This window comes from Oncorhynchus masou, chromosome 18 (assembly GCF_036934945.1).
Source record: "Oncorhynchus masou masou isolate Uvic2021 chromosome 18, UVic_Omas_1.1, whole genome shotgun sequence".
NCBI lineage: Eukaryota > Metazoa > Chordata > Actinopteri > Salmoniformes > Salmonidae > Oncorhynchus > Oncorhynchus masou.
In genome coordinates this window covers 6,004,542-6,028,138 of record NC_088229.1, presented here as the reverse complement: position 1 = coordinate 6,028,138, position 23,597 = coordinate 6,004,542, and the positions used below count along the sequence as shown (strand labels likewise).

Sequence of the window (23,597 nt, the reverse complement as noted above, 5' to 3'; positions counted from 1 at the left end):
TGAGATAATGGTCTGGGATCAGTAGTTAAACCTCTTTCTCTCTCCCACCCCCAGCACCAAACCAACATTAGATGAGATAATGGTCTGGGATCAGTAGTTAAACCTCTTTCTCTCTCCCACCCCCCAGCACCAAACCAACATTAGTTGAGATAATGGTCTGGGATCAGTAGTTAAACCTCTTTCTCTCTCCCACCCCCCAGCACCAAACCAACATTAGATGAGATAATGGTCTGGGATCAGTAGTTAAACCTCTTTCTCTCTCCCACCCCCCAGCACCAAACCAACATTAGATGAGATAATGGTCTGGGATCAGTAGTTAAACCTCTTTCTTCTCCCACCCCCCAGCACCAAACCAACATTAGATGAGATAATGGTCTGGGATCAGTAGTTAAACCTCTTTCTCTCTCCCACCCCCAGCACCAAACCAACATTAGATGAGATAAGTGTCTGGGCTCAGTCGTTCGATAAGCTGATGAAGAATCCTGCAGGTCGAAACGTGTTCAGGGAGTTTTTAAGGACTGAGTACAGCGAGGAGAACATGTTGTTCTGGCTGGCCTGTGAAGACCTCAAACAGGAGATGAACAAGAACACAGTGGAGGAGAAGGCACGCATGATCTACGAGGACTACATCTCTATCCTGTCCCCCAAAGAGGTATGTAGGGCCCTTTTTCTTCTGTTCTCTCCTCTTTCTCCCCTCTCCATCTTCTGTATCTATGGCGACCCAGTGTTTTCTCCCCTCTCCATCTTCTCCTCCAAAAAGGTATTGTTTTCTACCCTCTCCATCTTCTCCTCCAAAAAGGTATTGTTTTCTCCCCTCTCCTCTGACTTCATACTCTCATCATATCTGTCATCCTCTTCTCCATATATGTCATTCTTTTTTCCATATCTCTCGTCCTCTTCCTCGTACTTGTCATCCTCTTCTCCATATGTGTCTATCCTCTTCTACATGTCTATACTCTTCCATAGAAGTACAAGTACTCCTCAATTTCACGTCAAATTGGAAAGACTACTCCATACCCCTCCAAACTCAGAACATTCCTTAGTTTTGGGGCAAATTTTTCCCATAACACAGAAACGGTGCAGTTGTACGGATGATTATTTAAGTGATAATGCCAGAGAAGCAGATGTTTGAAGGATATATTAGGACGGGTGTTTTTAGCAAACTGTGCAAATATATCCACCAAACACTGGCTTCGACAGTATTTATATTAATATTTATATTATTTATTTATTTATATTATTTATTTATATTATTTATTTATATTTATATATTTGTTTATATTATTCATTTATATTATTTATTTATATTATTTATGTATTTATTTATAGTAGTTATTTATTTATATTATTATTTATGTATTTATTTATAGTATTTATTTATTTATATTATTATTTATGTATTTATTTATAGTATTTATTTATAGTATTTATTTATTTATATTATTATTTATGTATTTATAATATTATGTATTTATATTATGATTTATTTATATTATTTATTTATATTATGTATTTATATTATTATTTATTTATATTATTTATTTATATTATTTACTTATATTATTTATTTATATTATTTATTTATATTATTTAATTATACTATTTATTTAGATTATTTATTTATATTATTTATGTATACTATTTATTTATTTATTTATTTTTATGTTATGAGAACATTTGCTGCAACCTAAAGAATGATCAACATATTCAACATATTATTATTAAAAAAAATATTTGGATTAATTTGTTGATACTATAACATTTTTCTACAAGATATAGTACCAAAACAAATCTAGGGATGCTAACTAATCCGGGCTGGTCGTTCATTCTATTGGTTCGGTTTCAAGAGACGTGACCCAGTCTGTTCAGTCTTGTTGTTCTGTATCTCTGGACCCGACACAGTCGTTCAGTCTTTTTGTTCTGTATCTATGGACGCGACCCAGTCGTTCAGTCTTTTTCTTCTGTATCTATGGATGCGGCCCAGTCATTCAGTCTTTTTGTTCTGTATCTATGGACGAGACCCAGTCGTTCAGTCTTTTTGTTCAGTATCTATGGACGCGACCCAGTCGTTCAGTCTTTTTGTTCAGTATCTATGGACGCGACCCAGTCGTTTAGTCTTTTTGTTCCGTATCTATGGACGCGACCCTGTCGTTTAGTCTTTTTGTTCAGTATCTATGGACGAGACCCAGTCGTTTAGTCTTTTTGTTCTGTATCTATGGACGCGACCCAGTCGTTCAGTCTTTTTGTTCTGTATCTATGGCGACCCAGTCGTTTAGTCTTTTTGTTCCGTATCTATGGACGCGACCCAGTCGTTTAGTGTTTTTGTTCTGTATCTATGGACGCGACCCAGTCGTTCAGTCTTTTTGTTCTGTATCTATGGACGCGACCCAGTCGTTTAGTGTTTTTGTTCTGTATCTATGGACCCGACCCAGTCGTTCAGTCTTTTTGTTCTGTATCTATGGACGCGACTCAGTGGTTCAGTCTTTTTGTTCAGTATCTATGGACGCGACCTAGTCGTTTAGTCTTTTTGTTCTGTATCTATGGACGCGACCCAGTCGTTCAGTCTTTTTGTTCCGTATCTATGGCGACCCAGTCGTTCAGTCTTTTTGTTCTGTATCTATGGACGAGACCCAGTCGTTCAGTCTTTTTGTTCAGTATCTATGGACGCGACCCAGTCGTTCAGTCTTTTTGTTCTGTATCTATGGACGCGACCCAGTCGTTCAGTCTTTTTGTTCCGTATCTATGGCGACCCAGTCGTTTAGTCTTTTTGTTCAGTATCTATGGACGCGACCTAGTCGTTTAGTCTTTTTGTTCTGTATCTATGGACGCGACACAGTCGTTCAGTCTTTTTGTTCCGTATCTATGGCGACCCAGTCGTTCAGTCTTTTTGTTCTGTATCTATGGACGAGACCCAGTCGTTCAGTCTTTTTGTTCAGTATCTATGGACGCGACCCAGTCGTTCAGTCTTTTTGTTCTGTATCTATGGACGCGACCCAGTCGTTTAGTCTTTTTGTTCTGTATCTATTGCGACCCAGTCGTTCAGTCTTTTTCTTCTGTATCTATGGCGACCCAGTCGTTTAGTCTTTTTGTTCTGTATCTATGGACGCGACCCAGTCGTTCAGTCTTTTTGTTCTGTATCTATGGCGACCCAGTCGTTCAGTCTTTTTGTTCTGTATCTATGGACGAGACCCAGTCGTTCAGTCTTTTTGTTCAGTATCTATGGACGCGACCCAGTCGTTCAGTCTTTTTGTTCAGTATCTATGGACGCGACCCAGTCGTTTAGTCTTTTTGTTCCGTATCTATGGACGCGACCCTGTCGTTTAGTCTTTTTGTTCTGTATCTATGGACGCGACCCAGTCGTTCAGTCTTGTTGTTCTGTATCTATGGCGATCCAGTCGTTTCATCTTTTTGTTCTGTAGCTATGGACGCGACCCAGTCGTTCAGTCTTTTTGTTCTGTATCTATGGACGCGACCCAGTCGTTTAGTCTTTTTGTTCTGTATCTATGGCGACCCAGTCGTTCAGTCTTTTTCTTCTGTATCTATGGCGACACAGTAGTTTAGTCTTTTTGTTCTGTATCTATGGACGCGACCCAGTCGTTCAGTCTTTTTGTTCCGTATCTATGGCGACCCAGTCGTTTAGTCTTTTTGTTCAGTATCTATGGACGCGACCTAGTCGTTTAGTCTTTTTGTTCTGTATCTATGGACGCGACACAGTCGTTCAGTCTTTTTGTTCCGTATCTATGGCGACCCAGTCGTTCAGTCTTTTTGTTCTGTATCTATGGACGAGACCCAGTCGTTCAGTCTTTTTGTTCAGTATCTATGGACGCGACCCAGTCGTTCAGTCTTTTTGTTCTGTATCTATGGACGCGACCCAGTCGTTTAGTCTTTTTGTTCTGTATCTATTGCGACCCAGTCGTTCAGTCTTTTTCTTCTGTATCTATGGCGACCCAGTCGTTTAGTCTTTTTGTTCTGTATCTATGGACGCGACCCAGTCGTTCAGTCTTTTTGTTCTGTATCTATGGCGACCCAGTCGTTCAGTCTTTTTGTTCTGTATCTATGGACGCGACCCAGTCGTTCAGTCTTTTTGTTCAGTATCTATGGACGCGACCCAGTCGTTCAGTCTTTTTGTTCAGTATCTATGGACGCGACCCAGTCGTTTAGTCTTTTTGTTCCGTATCTATGGACGCGACCCTGTCGTTTAGTCTTTTTGTTCTGTATCTATGGACGCGACCCAGTCGTTCAGTCTTGTTGTTCTGTATCTATGGCGATCCAGTCGTTTCATCTTTTTGTTCTGTAGCTATGGACGCGACACAGTCGTTCAGTCTTTTTGTTCCGTATCTATGGCGACCCAGTCGTTCAGTCTTTTTGTTCTGTATCTATGGACGCGACCCAGTCGTTCAGTCTTTTTGTTCCGTATCTATGGACGCGACCCAGTCGTTCAGTCTTTTTGTTCCGTAGCTATGGACGCGACCCAGTCGTTCAGTCTTTTTCTTCCGTAGCTATGGACGCGACCCAGTCGTTTAGTCTTTTTGTTCTGTATCTATGGACGCGACCCAGTCGTTCAGTCTTTTTGTTCTGTATCTATGGAAGCGACCCAGTCGTTCAGTCTTTTTGTTCTGTATCTATGGACGCGACCCAGTCGTTCAGTCTTTTTGTTCTGTATCTATGGCGACCCAGTCGTTCAGTCTTTTTGTTCTGTATCTATGGACCTGACCCAGTCGTTCAGTCTTTTTGTTCCGTATCTATGGCGACCCAGTCGTTTAGTCTTTTTGTTCTGTATCTATGGACGCGACCCAGTCGTTCAGTCTTTTTGTTCCGTATCTATGGCGACCCAGTCGTTCAGTCTTTTTGTTCTGTATCTATGGACGCGACCCAGTCGTTCAGTCTTTTTGTTCTGTATCTATGGCGACCCAGTCGTTCAGTCTTTTTGTTCTGTATCTATGGACGCGACCAAGTCGTTCTGTCTTTTTGTTCTGTATCTATGGCGACCCAGTCGTTCAGTCTTTTTGTTCTGTATCTATGGACGCGACCCAGTCGTTCAGTCTTTTTGTTCTGTATCTATGGCGACCCAGTCGTTCAGTCTTTTTGTTCCGTATCTATGGCGACCCAGTCGTTCAGTCTTTTTGTTCTGTATCTATGGACGAGACCCAGTCGTTCAGTCTTTTTGTTCAGTATCTATGGACGCGACCCAGTCGTTCAGTCTTTTTGTTCAGTATCTATGGACGCGACCCAGTCGTTTAGTCTTTTTGTTCCGTATCTATGGACGCGACCCTGTCGTTTAGTCTTTTTGTTCAGTATCTATGGACGAGACCCAGTCGTTTAGTCTTTTTGTTCTGTATCTATGGACGCGACCCAGTCGTTCAGTCTTTTTGTTCTGTATCTATGGCGACCCAGTCGTTCAGTCTTTTTGTTCTGTATCTATGGACGCGACACAGTCGTTCAGTCTTTTTGTTCCGTATCTATGGCGACCCAGTCGTTCAGTCTTTTTGTTCTGTATCTATGGACGAGACCCAGTCGTTCAGTCTTTTTGTTCAGTATCTATGGACGCGACCCAGTCGTTCAGTCTTTTTGTTCTGTATCTATGGACGCGACCCAGTCGTTTAGTCTTTTTGTTCTGTATCTATGGCGACCCAGTCGTTCAGTCTTTTTCTTCTGTATCTATGGCGACCCAGTCGTTTAGTCTTTTTGTTCTGTATCTATGGACGCGACCCAGTCGTTCAGTCTTTTTGTTCTGTATCTATGGACGCGACCCAGTCGTTTAGTCTTTTTGTTCCGTATCTATGGACGCGACCCTGTCGTTTAGTCTTTTTGTTCTGTATCTATGGACGCGACCCAGTCGTTCAGTCTTGTTGTTCTGTATCTATGGCGATCCAGTCGTTTCATCATTTTGTTCTGTAGCTATGGACGCGACACAGTCGTTCAGTCTTTTTGTTCCGTATCTATGGCGACCCAGTCGTTCAGTCTTTTTGTTCTGTATCTATGGACGCGACCCAGTCGTTCAGTCTTTTTGTTCCGTATCTATGGCGACCCAGTCGTTCAGTCTTTTTGTTCTGTATCTATGGACGCGACCCAGTCGTTTAGTGTTTTTGTTCTGTATCTATGGACCCGACCCAGTCGTTTAGTCTTTTTGTTCTGTATCTATGGACGCGACCCAGTCGTTCAGTCTTTTTGTTCTGTATCTATGGCGACCCAGTCGTTCAGTCTTTTTGTTCTGTATCTATGGACGAGACACAGTCGTTCAGTCTTTTTGTTCCGTATCTATGGCGACCCAGTCGTTCAGTCTTTTTGTTCTGTATCTATGGACGAGACCCAGTCGTTCAGTCTTTTTGTTCAGTATCTATGGACGCGACCCAGTCGTTCAGTCTTTTTGTTCTGTATCTATGGACGCGACCCAGTCGTTTAGTCTTTTTGTTCTGTATCTATGGCGACCCAGTCGTTCAGTCTTTTTCTTCTGTATCTATGGCGACCCAGTCGTTCAGTCTTTTTGTTCTGTATCTATGGACGAGACCCAGTCGTTCAGTCTTTTTGTTCAGTATCTATGGACGCGACCCAGTCGTTCAGTCTTTTGTTCTGTATCTATGGACGCGACCCAGTCGTTTAGTCTTTTTCTTCTGTATCTATGGCGACCCAGTCGTTTAGTCTTTTTGTTCTGTATCTATGGACGCGACCCAGTCGTTCAGTCTTTTTGTTCTGTATCTATGGCGACCCAGTCGTTCAGTCTTTTTGTTCTGTATCTATGGACGAGACCCAGTCGTTCAGTCTTTTTGTTCAGTATCTATGGACGCGACCCAGTCGTTCAGTGTTTTTGTTCAGTATCTATGGACGCGACCCAGTCGTTTAGTCTTTTTGTTCCGTATCTATGGACGCGACCCTGTCGTTTAGTCTTTTTGTTCTGTATCTATGGACGCGACCCAGTCGTTCAGTCTTTTTCTTCTGTATCTATGGCGACCCAGTAGTTTAGTCTTTTTGTTCTGTATCTATGGACGCGACCCAGTCGTTCAGTCTTTTTGTTCCGTATCTATGGCGACCCAGTCGTTTAGTCTTTTTGTTCAGTATCTATGGACGCGACCTAGTCGTTTAGTCTTTTTGTTCTGTATCTATGGACGCGACACAGTCGTTCAGTCTTTTTGTTCCGTATCTATGGCGACCCAGTCGTTCAGTCTTTTTGTTCTGTATCTATGGACGAGACCCAGTCGTTCAGTCTTTTTGTTCAGTATCTATGGACGCGACCCAGTCGTTCAGTCTTTTTGTTCTGTATCTATGGACGCGACCCAGTCGTTTAGTCTTTTTGTTCTGTATCTATTGCGACCCAGTCGTTCAGTCTTTTTCTTCTGTATCTATGGCGACCCAGTCGTTTAGTCTTTTTGTTCTGTATCTATGGACGCGACCCAGTCGTTCAGTCTTTTTGTTCTGTATCTATGGCGACCCAGTCGTTCAGTCTTTTTGTTCTGTATCTATGGACGAGACCCAGTCGTTCAGTCTTTTTGTTCAGTATCTATGGACGCGACCCAGTCGTTCAGTCTTTTTGTTCAGTATCTATGGACGCGACCCAGTCGTTTAGTCTTTTTGTTCCGTATCTATGGACGCGACCCTGTCGTTTAGTCTTTTTGTTCTGTATCTATGGACGCGACCCAGTCGTTCAGTCTTGTTGTTCTGTATCTATGGCGATCCAGTCGTTTCATCTTTTTGTTCTGTAGCTATGGACGCGACACAGTCGTTCAGTCTTTTTGTTCCGTATCTATGGCGACCCAGTCGTTCAGTCTTTTTGTTCTGTATCTATGGACGCGACCCAGTCGTTCAGTCTTTTTTGTTCCGTATCTATGGACGCGACCCAGTCGTTCAGTCTTTTTGTTCCGTAGCTATGGACGCGACCCAGTCGTTCAGTCTTTTTGTTCTGTATCTATGGACGCGACCCAGTCGTTCAGTCTTTTTGTTCCGTAGCTATGGACGCGACCCAGTCGTTCAGTCTTTTTGTTCCGTAGCTATGGACGCAACCCAGTCGTTCAGTCTTTTTGTTCCGTATCTATGGACGCGACCCAGTCGTTCAGTCTTTTTGTTCCGTAGCTATGGTCGCGACCCAGTCGTTCAGTCTTTTTGTTCTGTATCTATGGACGCAACCCAGTCGTTCAGTCTTTTTGTTCCGTATCTATGGACGCGACCCAGTCGTTCAGTCTTTTTGTTCTGTATCTATGGACGCGACCCAGTCGTTCAGTCTTTTTGTTCTGTATCTATGGCGATCCAGTCGTTTCATCTTTTTGTTCTGTAGCTATGGACCTGACCCAGTCGTTCAGTCTTTTTGTTCCGTATCTATGGACCTGACCCAGTCGTTCAGTCTTTTTGTTCTGTATCTATGGACCTGACCCAGTCGTTCAGTCTTTTTGTTCCGTATCTATGGCGACCCAGTCGTTTAGTCTTTTTGTTCTGTATCTATGGACGCGACCCAGTCGTTCAGTCTTTTTGTTCCGTATCTATGGCGACCCAGTCGTTCAGTCTTTTTGTTCTGTATCTATGGACGCGACCCAGTCGTTCAGTCTTTTTGTTCTGTATCTATGGCGACCCAGTCGTTCAGTCTTTTTGTTCTGTATCTATGGACGCGACCAAGTCGTTCTGTCTTTTGTTCTGTATCTATGGCGACCCAGTCGTTCAGTCTTTTTGTTCTGTATCTATGGACCCGACCCAGTCGTTCAGTCTTTTTGTTCTGTATCTATGGCGACCCAGTCGTTCAGTCTTTTTGTTCCGTATCTATGGCGACCCAGTCGTTCAGTCTTTTTGTTCTGTATCTATGGACGAGACCCAGTCGTTCAGTCTTTTTGTTCAGTATCTATGGACGCGACCCAGTCGTTCAGTCTTTTTGTTCAGTATCTATGGACGCGACCCAGTCGTTTAGTCTTTTTGTTCCGTATCTATGGACGCGACCCTGTCGTTTAGTCTTTTTGTTCAGTATCTATGGACGAGACCCAGTCGTTCAGTCTTTTTGTTCCGTATCTATGGCGACCCAGTCGTTCAGTCTTTTTGTTCTGTATCTATGGACGCGACCCAGTCGTTCAGTCTTTTTGTTCTGTATCTATGGCGACCCAGTCGTTCAGTCTTTTTGTTCTGTATCTATGGACGCGACCAAGTCGTTCTGTCTTTTTGTTCTGTATCTATGGCGACCCAGTCGTTCAGTCTTTTTGTTCTGTATCTATGGACGCGACCCAGTCGTTCAGTCTTTTTTGTTCTGTATCTATGGCGACCCAGTCGTTCAGTCTTTTTGTTCCGTATCTATGGCGACCCAGTCGTTCAGTCTTTTTGTTCTGTATCTATGGACGCGACCCAGTCGTTCAGTCTTTTTGTTCTGTATCTATGGCGACCCAGTCGTTCAGTCTTTTTGTTCTGTATCTATGGACGCGACCAAGTCGTTCTGTCTTTTTGTTCTGTATCTATGGCGACCCAGTCGTTCAGTCTTTTTGTTCTGTATCTATGGACGCGACCCAGTCGTTCAGTCTTTTTGTTCTGTATCTATGGCGACCCAGTCGTTCAGTCTTTTTGTTCCGTATCTATGGCGACCCAGTCGTTCAGTCTTTTTGTTCTGTATCTATGGACGAGACCCAGTCGTTCAGTCTTTTTGTTCAGTATCTATGGACGCGACCCAGTCGTTCAGTCTTTTTGTTCAGTATCTATGGACGCGACCCAGTCGTTTAGTCTTTTTGTTCCGTATCTATGGACGCGACCCTGTCGTTTAGTCTTTTTGTTCAGTATCTATGGACGAGACCCAGTCGTTTAGTCTTTTTGTTCTGTATCTATGGACGCGACCCAGTCGTTCAGTCTTTTTGTTCTGTATCTATGGCGACCCAGTCGTTTAGTCTTTTTGTTCCGTATCTATGGCGACCCAGTCGTTCAGTCTTTTTGTTCTGTATCTATGGACGCGACCCAGTCGTTTAGTGTTTTTGTTCTGTATCTATGGACCCGACCCAGTCGTTTAGTCTTTTTGTTCTGTATCTATGGACGCGACCCAGTCGTTCAGTCTTTTTGTTCTGTATCTATGGCGACCCAGTCGTTCAGTCTTTTTGTTCTGTATCTATGGACGCGACACAGTCGTTCAGTCTTTTTGTTCCGTATCTATGGCGACCCAGTCGTTCAGTCTTTTTGTTCTGTATCTATGGACGAGACCCAGTCGTTCAGTCTTTTTGTTCAGTATCTATGGACGCGACCCAGTCGTTCAGTCTTTTTGTTCTGTATCTATGGACGCGACCCAGTCGTTTAGTCTTTTTGTTCTGTATCTATGGCGACCCAGTCGTTCAGTCTTTTTCTTCTGTATCTATGGCGACCCAGTCGTTTAGTCTTTTTGTTCTGTATCTATGGACGCGACCCAGTCGTTCAGTCTTTTTGTTCTGTATCTATGGACGCGACCCAGTCGTTTAGTCTTTTTGTTCCGTATCTATGGACGCGACCCTGTCGTTTAGTCTTTTTGTTCTGTATCTATGGACGCGACCCAGTCGTTCAGTCTTGTTGTTCTGTATCTATGGCGATCCAGTCGTTTCATCTTTTTGTTCTGTAGCTATGGACGCGACACAGTCGTTCAGTCTTTTTGTTCCGTATCTATGGCGACCCAGTCGTTCAGTCTTTTTGTTCTGTATCTATGGACGCGACCCAGTCGTTCAGTCTTTTTGTTCCGTATCTATGGCGACCCAGTCGTTCAGTCTTTTGTTCTGTATCTATGGACGCGACCCAGTCGTTTAGTGTTTTTGTTCTGTATCTATGGACCCGACCCAGTCGTTTAGTCTTTTTGTTCTGTATCTATGGACGCGACCCAGTCGTTCAGTCTTTTTGTTCTGTATCTATGGCGACCCAGTCGTTCAGTCTTTTTGTTCTGTATCTATGGACGCGACACAGTCGTTCAGTCTTTTTGTTCCGTATCTATGGCGACCCAGTCGTTCAGTCTTTTTGTTCTGTATCTATGGACGAGACCCAGTCGTTCAGTCTTTTGTTCAGTATCTATGGACGCGACCCAGTCGTTCAGTCTTTTTGTTCTGTATCTATGGACGCGACCCAGTCGTTTAGTCTTTTTGTTCTGTATCTATGGCGACCCAGTCGTTCAGTCTTTTTCTTCTGTATCTATGGCGACCCAGTCGTTTAGTCTTTTTTGTTCTGTATCTATGGACGCGACCCAGTCGTTCAGTCTTTTTGTTCTGTATCTATGGACGCGACCCAGTCGTTTAGTCTTTTTGTTCCGCATCTATGGACGCGACCCAGTCGTTCAGTCTTTTTGTTCCGTATCTATGGCGACCCAGTCGTTCAGTCTTTTTGTTCTGTATCTATGGACCTGACCCAGTCGTTCAGTCTTTTTGTTCCGTATCTATGGCGACCCAGTCGTTTAGTCTTTTTGTTCTGTATCTATGGACGCGACCCAGTCGTTCAGTCTTTTTGTTCCGTATCTATGGCGACCCAGTCGTTCAGTCTTTTTGTTCTGTATCTATGGACGCGACCCAGTCGTTCAGTCTTTTTGTTCTGTATCTATGGCGACCCAGTCGTTCAGTCTTTTTGTTCTGTATCTATGGACGCGACCAAGTCGTTCTGTCTTTTGTTCTGTATCTATGGCGACCCAGTCGTTCAGTCTTTTTGTTCTGTATCTATGGACGCGACCCAGTCGTTCAGTCTTTTTGTTCTGTATCTATGGCGACCCAGTCGTTCAGTCTTTTTGTTCCGTGTCTATGGCGACCCAGTCGTTCAGTCTTTTTGTTCTGTATCTATGGACGAGACCCAGTCGTTCAGTCTTTTTGTTCAGTATCTATGGGCGCGACCCAGTCGTTTAGTCTTTTTGTTCCGTATCTATGGACGCGACCCTGTCGTTTAGTCTTTTTGTTCAGTATCTATGGACGAGACCCAGTCGTTTAGTCTTTTTGTTCTGTATCTATGGACGCGACCCAGTCGTTCAGTCTTTTTGTTCTGTATCTATGGCGACCCAGTCGTTCAGTCTTTTTGTTCTGTATCTATGGACGCGACACAGTCGTTCAGTCTTTTTGTTCCGTATCTATGGCGACCCAGTCGTTCAGTCTTTTTGTTCTGTATCTATGGACGAGACCCAGTCGTTCAGTCTTTTTGTTCAGTATCTATGGACGCGACCCAGTCGTTCAGTCTTTTTGTTCTGTATCTATGGACGCGACCCAGTCGTTTAGTCTTTTTGTTCTGTATCTATGGCGACCCAGTCGTTCAGTCTTTTTCTTCTGTATCTATGGCGACCCAGTCGTTCAGTCTTTTTGTTCTGTATCTATGGACGCGACCCAGTCGTTTAGTCTTTTTGTTCCGTATCTATGGACGCGACCCTGTCGTTTAGTCTTTTTGTTCTGTATCTATGGACGCGACCCAGTCGTTCAGTCTTGTTGTTCTGTATCTATGGCGATCCAGTCGTTTCATCTTTTTGTTCTGTAGCTATGGACGCGACACAGTCGTTCAGTCTTTTTGTTCCGTATCTATGGCGACCCAGTCGTTCAGTCTTTTTGTTCTGTATCTATGGACGCGACCCAGTCGTTCAGTCTTTTTGTTCTGTATCTATGGCGACCCAGTCGTTCAGTCTTTTTGTTCTGTATCTATGGACGCGACCAAGTCGTTCTGTCTTTTTGTTCTGTATCTATGGCGACCCAGTAGTTCAGTCTTTTTGTTCTGTATCTATGGCGACCCAGTCGTTCAGTCTTTTTGTTCTGTATCTATGGCGACCCAGTCGTTCAGTATTTTTGTTGCTTATCTTTGGCGACCCAGTCGTTCAGTCTTTTTGTTCTGTATATATGGACGAGACCCAGTCGTTCAGTCTTTTTGTTCAGTATCTATGGACGCGACCCAGTCGTTCAGTCTTTTTGTTCAGTATCTATGGGCGCGACCCAGTCGTTTAGTCTTTTTGTTCCGTATCTATGGACGCGACCCTGTCGTTTAGTCTTTTTGTTCAGTATCTATGGACGAGACCCAGTCGTTTAGTCTTTTTGTTCTGTATCTATGGACGCGACCCAGTCGTTCAGTCTTTTTGTTCTGTATCTATGGCGACCCAGTCGTTCAGTCTTTTTGTTCTGTATCTATGGCGACCCAGTCGTTTAGTCTTTTTGTTCCGTATCTATGGCGACCCAGTCGTTCAGTCTTTTTGTTCTGTATCTATGGGCGCGACCCAGTCGTTTAGTGTTTTTGTTCTGTATCTATGGACCCGACCCAGTCGTTTAGTCTTTTTGTTCTGTATCTATGGACGCGACCCAGTCGTTCAGTCTTTTTGTTCTGTATCTATGGCGACCCAGTCGTTCAGTCTTTTTGTTCTGTATCTATGGACGCGACACAGTCGTTCAGTCTTTGTTCCGTATCTATGGCGACCCAGTCGTTCAGTCTTTTTGTTCTGTATCTATGGACGAGACCCAGTCGTTCAGTCTTTTTGTTCAGTATCTATGGACGCGACCCAGTCGTTCAGTCTTTTTGTTCTGTATCTATGGACGCGACCCAGTCGTTTAGTCTTTTTGTTCTGTATCTATGGCGACCCAGTCGTTCAGTCTTTTTCTTCTGTATCTATGGCGACCCAGTCGTTTAGTCTTTTTGTTCTGTATCTATGGACGCGACCCAGTCGTTCAGTCTTTTTGTTCTGTATCTATGGACGCGACCCAGTCGTTTAGTCTTTTTGTTCCGTATCTATGGACGCGACCCTGTCGTTTAGTCTTTTGTTCTGTATCTATGGACGCGACCCAGTCGTTCAGTCTTGTTGTTCTGTATCTATGGCGATCCAGTCGTTTCATCTTTTTGTTCTGTAGCTATGGACGCGACACAGTCGTTCAGTCTTTTTTTTCCGTATCTATGGCGACCCAGTCATTCAGTCTTTTTGTTCTGTATCTATGGACGCGACCCAGTCGTTCAGTCTTTTTGTTCCGTATCTATGGCGACCCAGTCGTTCAGTCTTTTTGTTCTGTATCTATGGACGCGACCCAGTCGTTTAGTGTTTTTGTTCTGTATCTATGGACCCGACCCAGTCGTTTAGTCTTTTTGTTCTGTATCTATGGACGCGACCCAGTCGTTCAGTCTTTTTGTTCTGTATCTATGGCGACCCAGTCGTTCAGTCTTTTTGTTCTGTATCTATGGACGCGACACAGTCGTTCAGTCTTTTTGTTCCGTATCTATGGCGACCCAGTCGTTCAGTCTTTTTGTTCTGTATCTATGGACGAGACCCAGTCGTTCAGTCTTTTTGTTCAGTATCTATGGACGCGACCCAGTCGTTCAGTCTTTTTGTTCTGTATCTATGGCGACCCAGTCGTTCAGTCTTTTTGTTCTGTATCTATGGCGACCCAGTCGTTCAGTCTTTTTCTTCTGTATCTATGGCGACCCAGTCGTTTAGTCTTTGTTCTGTATCTATGGACGCGACCCAGTCGTTCAGTCTTTTTGTTCTGTATCTATGGACGCGACCCAGTCGTTTAGTCTTTTTGTTCCGCATCTATGGACGCGACCCAGTCGTTCAGTCTTTTTGTTCCGTATCTATGGCGACCCAGTCGTTCAGTCTTTTTGTTCTGTATCTATGGACCTGACCCAGTCGTTCAGTCTTTTTGTTCCGTATCTATGGCGACCCAGTCGTTTAGTCTTTTTGTTCTGTATCTATGGACGCGACCCAGTCGTTCAGTCTTTTTGTTCCGTATCTATGGCGACCCAGTCGTTCAGTCTTTTTGTTCTGTATCTATGGACGCGACCCAGTCGTTCAGTCTTTTTGTTCTGTATCTATGGCGACCCAGTCGTTCAGTCTTTTTGTTCTGTATCTATGGACGCGACCAAGTCGTTCTGTCTTTTTGTTCTGTATCTATGGCGACCCAGTCGTTCAGTCTTTTGTTCTGTATCTATGGACGCGACCCAGTCGTTCAGTCTTTTTGTTCTGTATCTATGGCGACCCAGTCGTTCAGTCTTTTTGTTCCGTATCTATGGCGACCCAGTCGTTCAGTCTTTTTGTTCTGTATCTATGGACGAGACCCAGTCGTTCAGTCTTTTGTTCAGTATCTATGGACGCGACCCAGTCGTTCAGTCTTTTTGTTCAGTATCTATGGACGCGACCCAGTCGTTTAGTCTTTTTGTTCCGTATCTATGGACGCGACCCTGTCGTTTAGTCTTTTTGTTCAGTATCTATGGACGAGACCCAGTCGTTTAGTCTTTTTGTTCTGTATCTATGGACGCGACCCAGTCGTTCAGTCTTTTTGTTCTGTATCTATGGCGACCCAGTCGTTCAGTCTTTTTGTTCTGTATCTATGGACGCGACACAGTCGTTCAGTCTTTTTGTTCCGTATCTATGGCGACCCAGTCGTTCAGTCTTTTTGTTCTGTATCTATGGACGAGACCCAGTCGTTCAGTCTTTTTGTTCAGTATCTATGGACGCGACCCAGTCGTTCAGTCTTTTTGTTCTGTATCTATGGACGCGACCCAGTCGTTTAGTCTTTTTGTTCTGTATCTATGGCGACCCAGTCGTTCAGTCTTTTCTTCTGTATCTATGGCGACCCAGTCGTTCAGTCTTTTGTTCTGTATCTATGGACGCGACCCAGTCGTTTAGTCTTTTTGTTCCGTATCTATGGACGCGACCCTGTCGTTTAGTCTTTTTGTTCTGTATCTATGGACGCGACCCAGTCGTTCAGTCTTGTTGTTCTGTATCTATGGCGATCCAGTCGTTTCATCTTTTTGTTCTGTAGCTATGGACGCGACACAGTCGTTCAGTCTTTTTGTTCCGTATCTATGGCGACCCAGTCGTTCAGTCTTTTTGTTCTGTATCTATGGACGCGACCCAGTCGTTCAGTCTTTTTGTTCCGTATCTATGGCGGCCCAGTCGTTCAGTCTTTTTGTTCTGTATCTATGGACGCGACCCAGTCGTTCAGTCTTTTTGTTCTGTATCTATGGCGACCCATTCGTTCAGTCTTTTTGTTCTGTATCTATGGACGCGACACAGTCGTTCAGTCTTTTTGTTCCGTATCTATGGCGACCCAGTCGTTCAGTCTTTTGTTCTGTATCTATGGACGCGACCCAGTCGTTCAGTCTTTTTGTTCTGTATCTATGGACGCGACCCAGTCGTTTAGTCTTTTTGTTCTGTATCTATGGCGACCCAGTCGTTCAGTCTTTTTCTTCTGTATCTATGGCGACCCAGTCGTTCAGTCTTTTTGTTCTGTATCTATGGACGAGACCCAGTCGTTCAGTCTTTTTGTTCAGTATCTATGGACGCGACCCAGTCGTTCAGTCTTTTTGTTCTGTATCTATGGACGCGACCCAGTCGTTTAGTCTTTTTGTTCTGTATCTATTGCGACCCAGTCGTTCAGTCTTTTTCTTCTGTATCTATGGCGACCCAGTCGTTTAGTCTTTTTGTTCTGTATCTATGGACGCGACCCAGTCGTTCAGTCTTTTTGTTCTGTATCTATGGCGACCCAGTCGTTCAGTCTTTTTGTTCTGTATCTATGGACGAGACCCAGTCGTTCAGTCTTTTTGTTCAGTATCTATGGACGCGACCCAGTCGTTCAGTCTTTTGTTCAGTATCTATGGACGCGACCCAGTCGTTTAGTCTTTTTGTTCCGTATCTATGGACGCGACCCTGTCGTTTAGTCTTTTTGTTCTGTATCTATGGACGCGACCCAGTCGTTCAGTCTTGTTGTTCTGTATCTATGGCGATCCAGTCGTTTCATCTTTTTGTTCTGTAGCTATGGACGCGACCCAGTCGTTCAGTCTTTTTGTTCTGTATCTATGGACGCGACCCAGTCGTTTAGTCTTTTTGTTCTGTATCTATGGCGACCCAGTCGTTCAGTCTTTTCTTCTGTATCTATGGCGACCCAGTCGTTTAGTCTTTTTGTTCAGTATCTATGGACGCGACCTAGTCGTTTAGTCTTTTTGTTCTGTATCTATGGACGCGACACAGTCGTTCAGTCTTTTTGTTCCGTATCTATGGCGACCCAGTCGTTCAGTCTTTTGTTCTGTATCTATGGACGAGACCCAGTCGTTCAGTCTTTTTGTTCAGTATCTATGGACGCGACCCAGTCGTTCAGTCTTTTTGTTCTGTATCTATGGACGCGACCCAGTCGTTTAGTCTTTTTGTTCTGTATCTATTGCGACCCAGTCGTTCAGTCTTTTTGTTCTGTATCTATGGACGCGACCCAGTCGTTCAGTCTTTTTGTTCAGTATCTATGGACGCGACCCAGTCGTTTAGTCTTTTTGTTCCGTATCTATGGACGCGACCCTGTCGTTCAGTCTTTTTGTTCTGTATCTATGGACGCGACCCAGTCGTTCAGTCTTTTTGTTCAGTATCTATGGACGCGACCCAGTCGTTTAGTCTTTTGTTCCGTATCTATGGACGCGACCCTGTCGTTTAGTCTTTTTGTTCAGTATCTATGGACGAGACCCAGTCGTTTAGTCTTTTTGTTCTGTATCTATGGACGCGACCCAGTCGTTCAGTCTTTTTGTTCTGTATCTATGGCGACCCAGTCGTTCAGTCTTTTTGTTCTGTATCTATGGACGCGACCCAGTCGTTCAGTCTTTTTGTTCTGTATCTATGGACGCGACCCAGTCGTTCAGTCTTTTGTTCAGTATCTATGGACGCGACCCAGTCGTTTAGTCTTTTTGTTCCGTATCTATGGACGCGACCCTGTCGTTTAGTCTTTTTGTTCAGTATCTATGGACGAGACCCAGTCGTTTAGTCTTTTTGTTCTGTATCTATGGACGCGACCCAGTCGTTCAGTCTTTTTGTTCTGTATCTATGGCGACCCAGTCGTTCAGTCTTTTTGTTCTGTATCTATGGACGCGACACAGTCGTTCAGTCTTTTTGTTCCGTATCTATGGCGACCCAGTCGTTCAGTCTTTTTGTTCTGTATCTATGGACGAGACCCAGTCGTTCAGTCTTTTTGTTCAGTATCTATGGACGCGACCCAGTCGTTCAGTCTTTTTGTTCTGTATCTATGGACGCGACCCAGTCGTTTAGTCTTTTTGTTCTGTATCTATGGCGACCCAGTCGTTCAGTCTTTTCTTCTGTATCTATGGCGACCCAGTCGTTCAGTCTTTTTGTTCTGTATATATGGACGCGACCCAGTCGTTTAGTCTTTTTGTTCCGTATCTATGGACGCGACCCTGTCGTTTAGTCTTTTTGTTCTGTATCTATGGACGCGACCCAGTCGTTCAGTCTTGTTGTTCTGTATCTATGGCGATCCAGTCGTTTCATCTTTTTGTTCTGTAGCTATGGACGCGACACAGTCGTTCAGTCTTTTTGTTCCGTATCTATGGCGACCCAGTCGTTCAGTCTTTTTGTTCTGTATCTATGGACGCGACCCAGTCGTTCAGTCTTTTTGTTCCGTATCTATGGCGACCCAGTCGTTCAGTCTTTTTGTTCTGTATCTATGGACGCGATCCAGTCGTGCAGTCTTTTTGTTCCGTATCTATGGCGACCCAGTCGTTCAGTCTTTTTGTTCTGTATCTATGGACGCGACCCAGTCGTTCAGTCTTTTTGTTCTGTATCTATGGCGACCCATTCGTTCAGTCTTTTTGTTCTGTATCTATGGACGCGACACAGTCGTTCAGTCTTTTTGTTCCGTATCTATGGCGACCCAGTCGTTCAGTCTTTTTGTTCTGTATCTATGGACGCGACCCAGTCGTTCAGTCTTTTTGTTCTGTATCTATGGACGCGACCCAGTCGTTTAGTCTTTTTGTTCTGTATCTATGGCGACCCAGTCGTTCAGTCTTTTTCTTCTGTATCTATGGCGACCCAGTCGTTCAGTCTTTTTGTTCTGTATCTATGGACGAGACCCAGTCGTTCAGTCTTTTTGTTCAGTATCTATGGACGCGACCCAGTCGTTCAGTCTTTTGTTCTGTATCTATGGACGCGACCCAGTCGTTTAGTCTTTTTGTTCTGTATCTATTGCGACCCAGTCGTTCAGTCTTTTTCTTCTGTATCTATGGCGACCCAGTCGTTTAGTCTTTTTGTTCTGTATCTATGGACGCGACCCAGTCGTTCAGTCTTTTTGTTCTGTATCTATGGCGACCCAGTCGTTCAGTCTTTTTGTTCTGTATCTATGGACGAGACCCAGTCGTTCAGTCTTTTTGTTCAGTATCTATGGACGCGACCCAGTCGTTCAGTCTTTTTGTTCAGTATCTATGGACGCGACCCAGTCGTTTAGTCTTTTTGTTCCGTATCTATGGACGCGACCCTGTCGTTTAGTCTTTTTGTTCTGTATCTATGGACGCGACCCAGTCGTTCAGTCTTGTTGTTCTGTATCTATGGCGATCCAGTTGTTTCATCTTTTTGTTCTGTAGCTATGGACGCGACCCAGTCGTTCAGTCTTTTTGTTCTGTATCTATGGACGCGACCCAGTCGTTTAGTCTTTTTGTTCTGTATCTATGGCGACCCAGTCGTTCAGTCTTTTTCTTCTGTATCTATGGCGACCCAGTCGTTTAGTCTTTTTGTTCAGTATCTATGGACGCGACCTAGTCGTTTAGTCTTTTTGTTCTGTATCTATGGACGCGACACAGTCGTTCAGTCTTTTTGTTCCGTATCTATGGCGACCCAGTCGTTCAGTCTTTTTGTTCTGTATCTATGGACGAGACCCAGTCGTTCAGTCTTTTTGTTCTGTATCTATGGACGCGACCCAGTCGTTTAGTCTTTTTGTTCTGTATCTATTGCGACCCAGTCGTTCAGTCTTTTTCTTCTGTATCTATGGCGACCCAGTCGTTTAGTCTTTTTGTTCTGTATCTATGGACGCGACCCAGTCGTTCAGTCTTTTTGTTCTGTATCTATGGCGACCCAGTCGTTCAGTCTTTTTGTTCTGTATCTATGGACGAGACCCAGTCGTTCAGTCTTTTTGTTCAGTATCTATGGACGCGACCCAGTCGTTCAGTCTTTTTGTTCAGTATCTATGGACGCGACCCAGTCGTTTAGTCTTTTTGTTCCGTATCTATGGACGCGACCCTGTCGTTTAGTCTTTTGTTCTGTATCTATGGACGCGACCCAGTCGTTCAGTCTTGTTGTTCTGTATCTATGGCGATCCAGTCGTTTCATCTTTTTGTTCTGTAGCTATGGACGTGACACAGTCGTTCAGTCTTTTTGTTCCGTATCTATGGCGACCCAGTCGTTCAGTCTTTTTGTTCTGTATCTATGGACGCGACCCAGTCGTTCAGTCTTTTTGTTCCGTATCTATGGACGCGACCCAGTCGTTCAGTCTTTTTGTTCCGTAGCTATGGACGCGACCCAGTCGTTCAGTCTTTTTGTTCTGTATCTATGGACGCGACCCAGTCGTTCAGTCTTTTTGTTCCGTAGCTATGGACGCGACCCAGTCGTTCAGTCTTTTTGTTCCGTAGCTATGGACGCAACCCAGTCGTTCAGTCTTTTTGTTCCGTATCTATGGACGCGACCCAGTCGTTCAGTCTTTTTGTTCCGTAGCTATGGACGCGACCCAGTCGTTCAGTCTTTTTGTTCTGTATCTATGGACGCAACCCAGTCGTTCAGTCTTTTTGTTCCGTATCTATGGACGCGACCCAGTCGTTCAGTCTTTTTGTTCTGTATCTATGGACGCGACCCAGTCGTTCAGTCTTTTTGTTCTGTATCTATGGCGACCCAGTCGTTCAGTCTTTTTGTTCTGTATCTATGGACCTGACCCAGTCGTTCAGTCTTTTTGTTCCGTATCTATGGCGACCCAGTCGTTTAGTCTTTTTGTTCTGTATCTATGGACGCGACCCAGTCGTTCAGTCTTTTGTTCCGTATCTATGGCGACCCAGTCGTTCAGTCTTTTTGTTCTGTATCTATGGACGCGACCCAGTCGTTCAGTCTTTTTGTTCTGTATCTATGGCGACCCAGTCGTTCAGTCTTTTTGTTCTGTATCTATGGACGCGACCAAGTCGTTCTGTCTTTTTGTTCTGTATCTATGGCGACCCAGTCGTTCAGTCTTTTTGTTCTGTATCTATGGACGCGACCCAGTCGTTCAGTCTTTTTGTTCTGTATCTATGGCGACCCAGTCGTTCAGTCTTTTTGTTCCGTATCTATGGCGACCCAGTCGTTCAGTCTTTTTGTTCTGTATCTATGGACGAGACCCAGTCGTTCAGTCTTTTTGTTCAGTATCTATGGGCGCGACCCAGTCGTTCAGTCTTTTTGTTCAGTATCTATGGACGCGACCCAGTCGTTTAGTCTTTTTGTTCGTATCTATGGACCCGACCCTGTCGTTTAGTCTTTTTGTTCAGTATCTATGGACGAGACCCAGTCGTTTAGTCTTTTTGTTCTGTATCTATGGACGCGACCCAGTCGTTCAGTCTTTTTGTTCTGTATCTATGGCGACCCAGTCGTTTAGTCTTTTTGTTCCGTATCTATGGCGACCCAGTCGTTCAGTCTTTTTGTTCTGTATCTATGGACGCGACCCAGTCGTTTAGTGTTTTTGTTCTGTATCTATGGACCCAACCCAGTCGTTTAGTCTTTTTGTTCTGTATCTATGGACGCGACCCAGTCGTTCAGTCTTTTTGTTCTGTATCTATGGCGACCCAGTCGTTCAGTCTTTTTGTTCTGTATCTATGGACGCGACACAGTCGTTCAGTCTTTTTGTTCCGTATCTATGGCGACCCAGTCGTTCAGTCTTTTTGTTCTGTATCTATGGACGAGACCCAGTCGTTCAGTCTTTTTGTTCAGTATCTATGGACGCGACCCAGTCGTTCAGTCTTTTTGTTCTGTATCTATGGACGCGACCCAGTCGTTTAGTCTTTTTGTTCTGTATCTATGGCGACCCAGTCGTTCAGTCTTTTTCTTCTGTATCTATGGCGACCCAGTCGTTTAGTCTTTTTGTTCTGTATCTATGGACGCGACCCAGTCGTTCAGTCTTTTTGTTCTGTATCTATGGACGCGACCCAGTCGTTTAGTCTTTTTGTTCCGTATCTATGGACGCGACCCTGTCGTTTAGTCTTTTTGTTCTGTATCTATGGACGCGACCCAGTCGTTCAGTCTTGTTGTTCTGTATCTATGGCGATCCAGTCGTTTCATCTTTTTGTTCTGTAGCTATGGACGCGACACAGTCGTTCAGTCTTTTTGTTCCGTATCTATGGCGACCCAGTCGTTCAGTCTTTTTGTTCTGTATCTATGGACGCGACCCAGTCGTTCAGTCTTTTTGTTCCGTATCTATGGCGACCCAGTCGTTCAGTCTTTTTGTTCTGTATCTATGGACGCGACCCAGTCGTTTAGTGTTTTTGTTCTGTATCTATGGACCCGACCCAGTCGTTTAGTCTTTTTGTTCTGTATCTATGGACGCGACCCAGTCGTTCAGTCTTTTTGTTCTGTATCTATGGCGACCCAGTCGTTCAGTCTTTTTGTTCTGTATCTATGGACGCGACACAGTCGTTCAGTCTTTTTGTTCCGTATCTATGGCGACCCAGTCGTTCAGTCTTTTTGTTCTGTATCTATGGACGAGACCCAGTCGTTCAGTCTTTTTGTTCAGTATCTATGGACGCGACCCAGTCGTTCAGTCTTTTTGTTCTGTATCTATGGACGCGACCCAGTCGTTTTAGTCTTTTTGTTCTGTATCTATGGCGACCCAGTCGTTCAGTCTTTTTCTTCTGTATCTATGGCGACCCAGTCGTTTAGTCTTTTTGTTCTGTATCTATGGACGCGACCCAGTCGTTCAGTCTTTTTGTTCTGTATCTATGGACGCGACCCAGTCGTTTAGTCTTTTTGTTCCGCATCTATGGACGCGACCCAGTCGTTCAGTCTTTTTGTTCCGTATCTATGGCGACCCAGTCGTTCAGTCTTTTTGTTCTGTATCTATGGACGCGACCCAGTCGTTCAGTCTTTTTGTTCCGTATCTATGGCGACCCAGTCGTTCAGTCTTTTTGTTCCGTATCTATGGACGCGACCCAGTCGTTCAGTCTTTTTGTTCCGTATCTATGGCGACCCAGTCGTTTAGTCTTTTTGTTCTGTATCTATGGACGCGACCCAGTCGTTCAGTCTTTTTGTTCCGTATCTATGGCGACCCAGTCATTCAGTCTTTTTGTTCTGTATCTATGGACGCGACCCAGTCGTTCAGTCTTTTTGTTCTGTATCTATGGCGACCCAGTCGTTCAGTCTTTTTGTTCTGTATCTATGGACGCGACCAAGTCGTTCTGTCTTTTGTTCTGTATCTATGGCGACCCAGTCGTTCAGTCTTTTTGTTCTGTATCTATGGACGCGACCCAGTCGTTCAGTCTTTTTGTTCTGTATCTATGGCGACCCAGTCGTTCAGTCTTTTTGTTCAGTATCTATGGACGCGACCTAGTCGTTCAGTCTTTTTGTTCTGTATCTATGGACGCGACCCAGTCGTTCAGTCTTTTTCTTCTGTATCTATGGATGCGGCCCAGTCATTCAGTCTTTTTGTTCCGTATCTATGGCGACCCAGTCGTTCAGTCTTTTTGTTCTGTATCTATGGACGAGACCCAGTCGTTCAGTCTTTTTGTTCAGTATCTATGGACGCGACCCAGTCGTTCAGTCTTTTTGTTCAGTATCTATGGACGCGACCCAGTCGTTTAGTCTTTTTGTTCAGTATCTATGGACGCGACCCTGTCGTTTAGTCTTTTTGTTCAGTATCTATGGACGAGACCCAGTCGTTTAGTCTTTTTGTTCTGTATCTATGGACGCGACCCAGTCGTTCAGTCTT

General features: G+C 44.3%; 1 protein-coding gene across 4 annotated transcripts in view; it reads left to right on the top strand.

Annotated features, from left to right (window-relative positions):
- Positions 1 to 23,597, top strand: part of LOC135503867 (regulator of G-protein signaling 17-like) — a 110,732-nt gene that overhangs the window by 52,634 nt on the left and 34,501 nt on the right. For all 4 annotated transcript variants that reach the window (XR_010450012.1, XM_064922036.1, XM_064922038.1 and 1 more), the window contains exon 4: positions 418 to 652. Coding sequence is in view for 3 of the 4 variants with exons in the window: in XM_064922036.1 (XP_064778108.1) it covers positions 418 to 652 (235 nt within the window). In the remaining variant the exon portion in view is untranslated. The remainder of the gene's footprint in view (positions 1 to 417; positions 653 to 23,597) is intronic.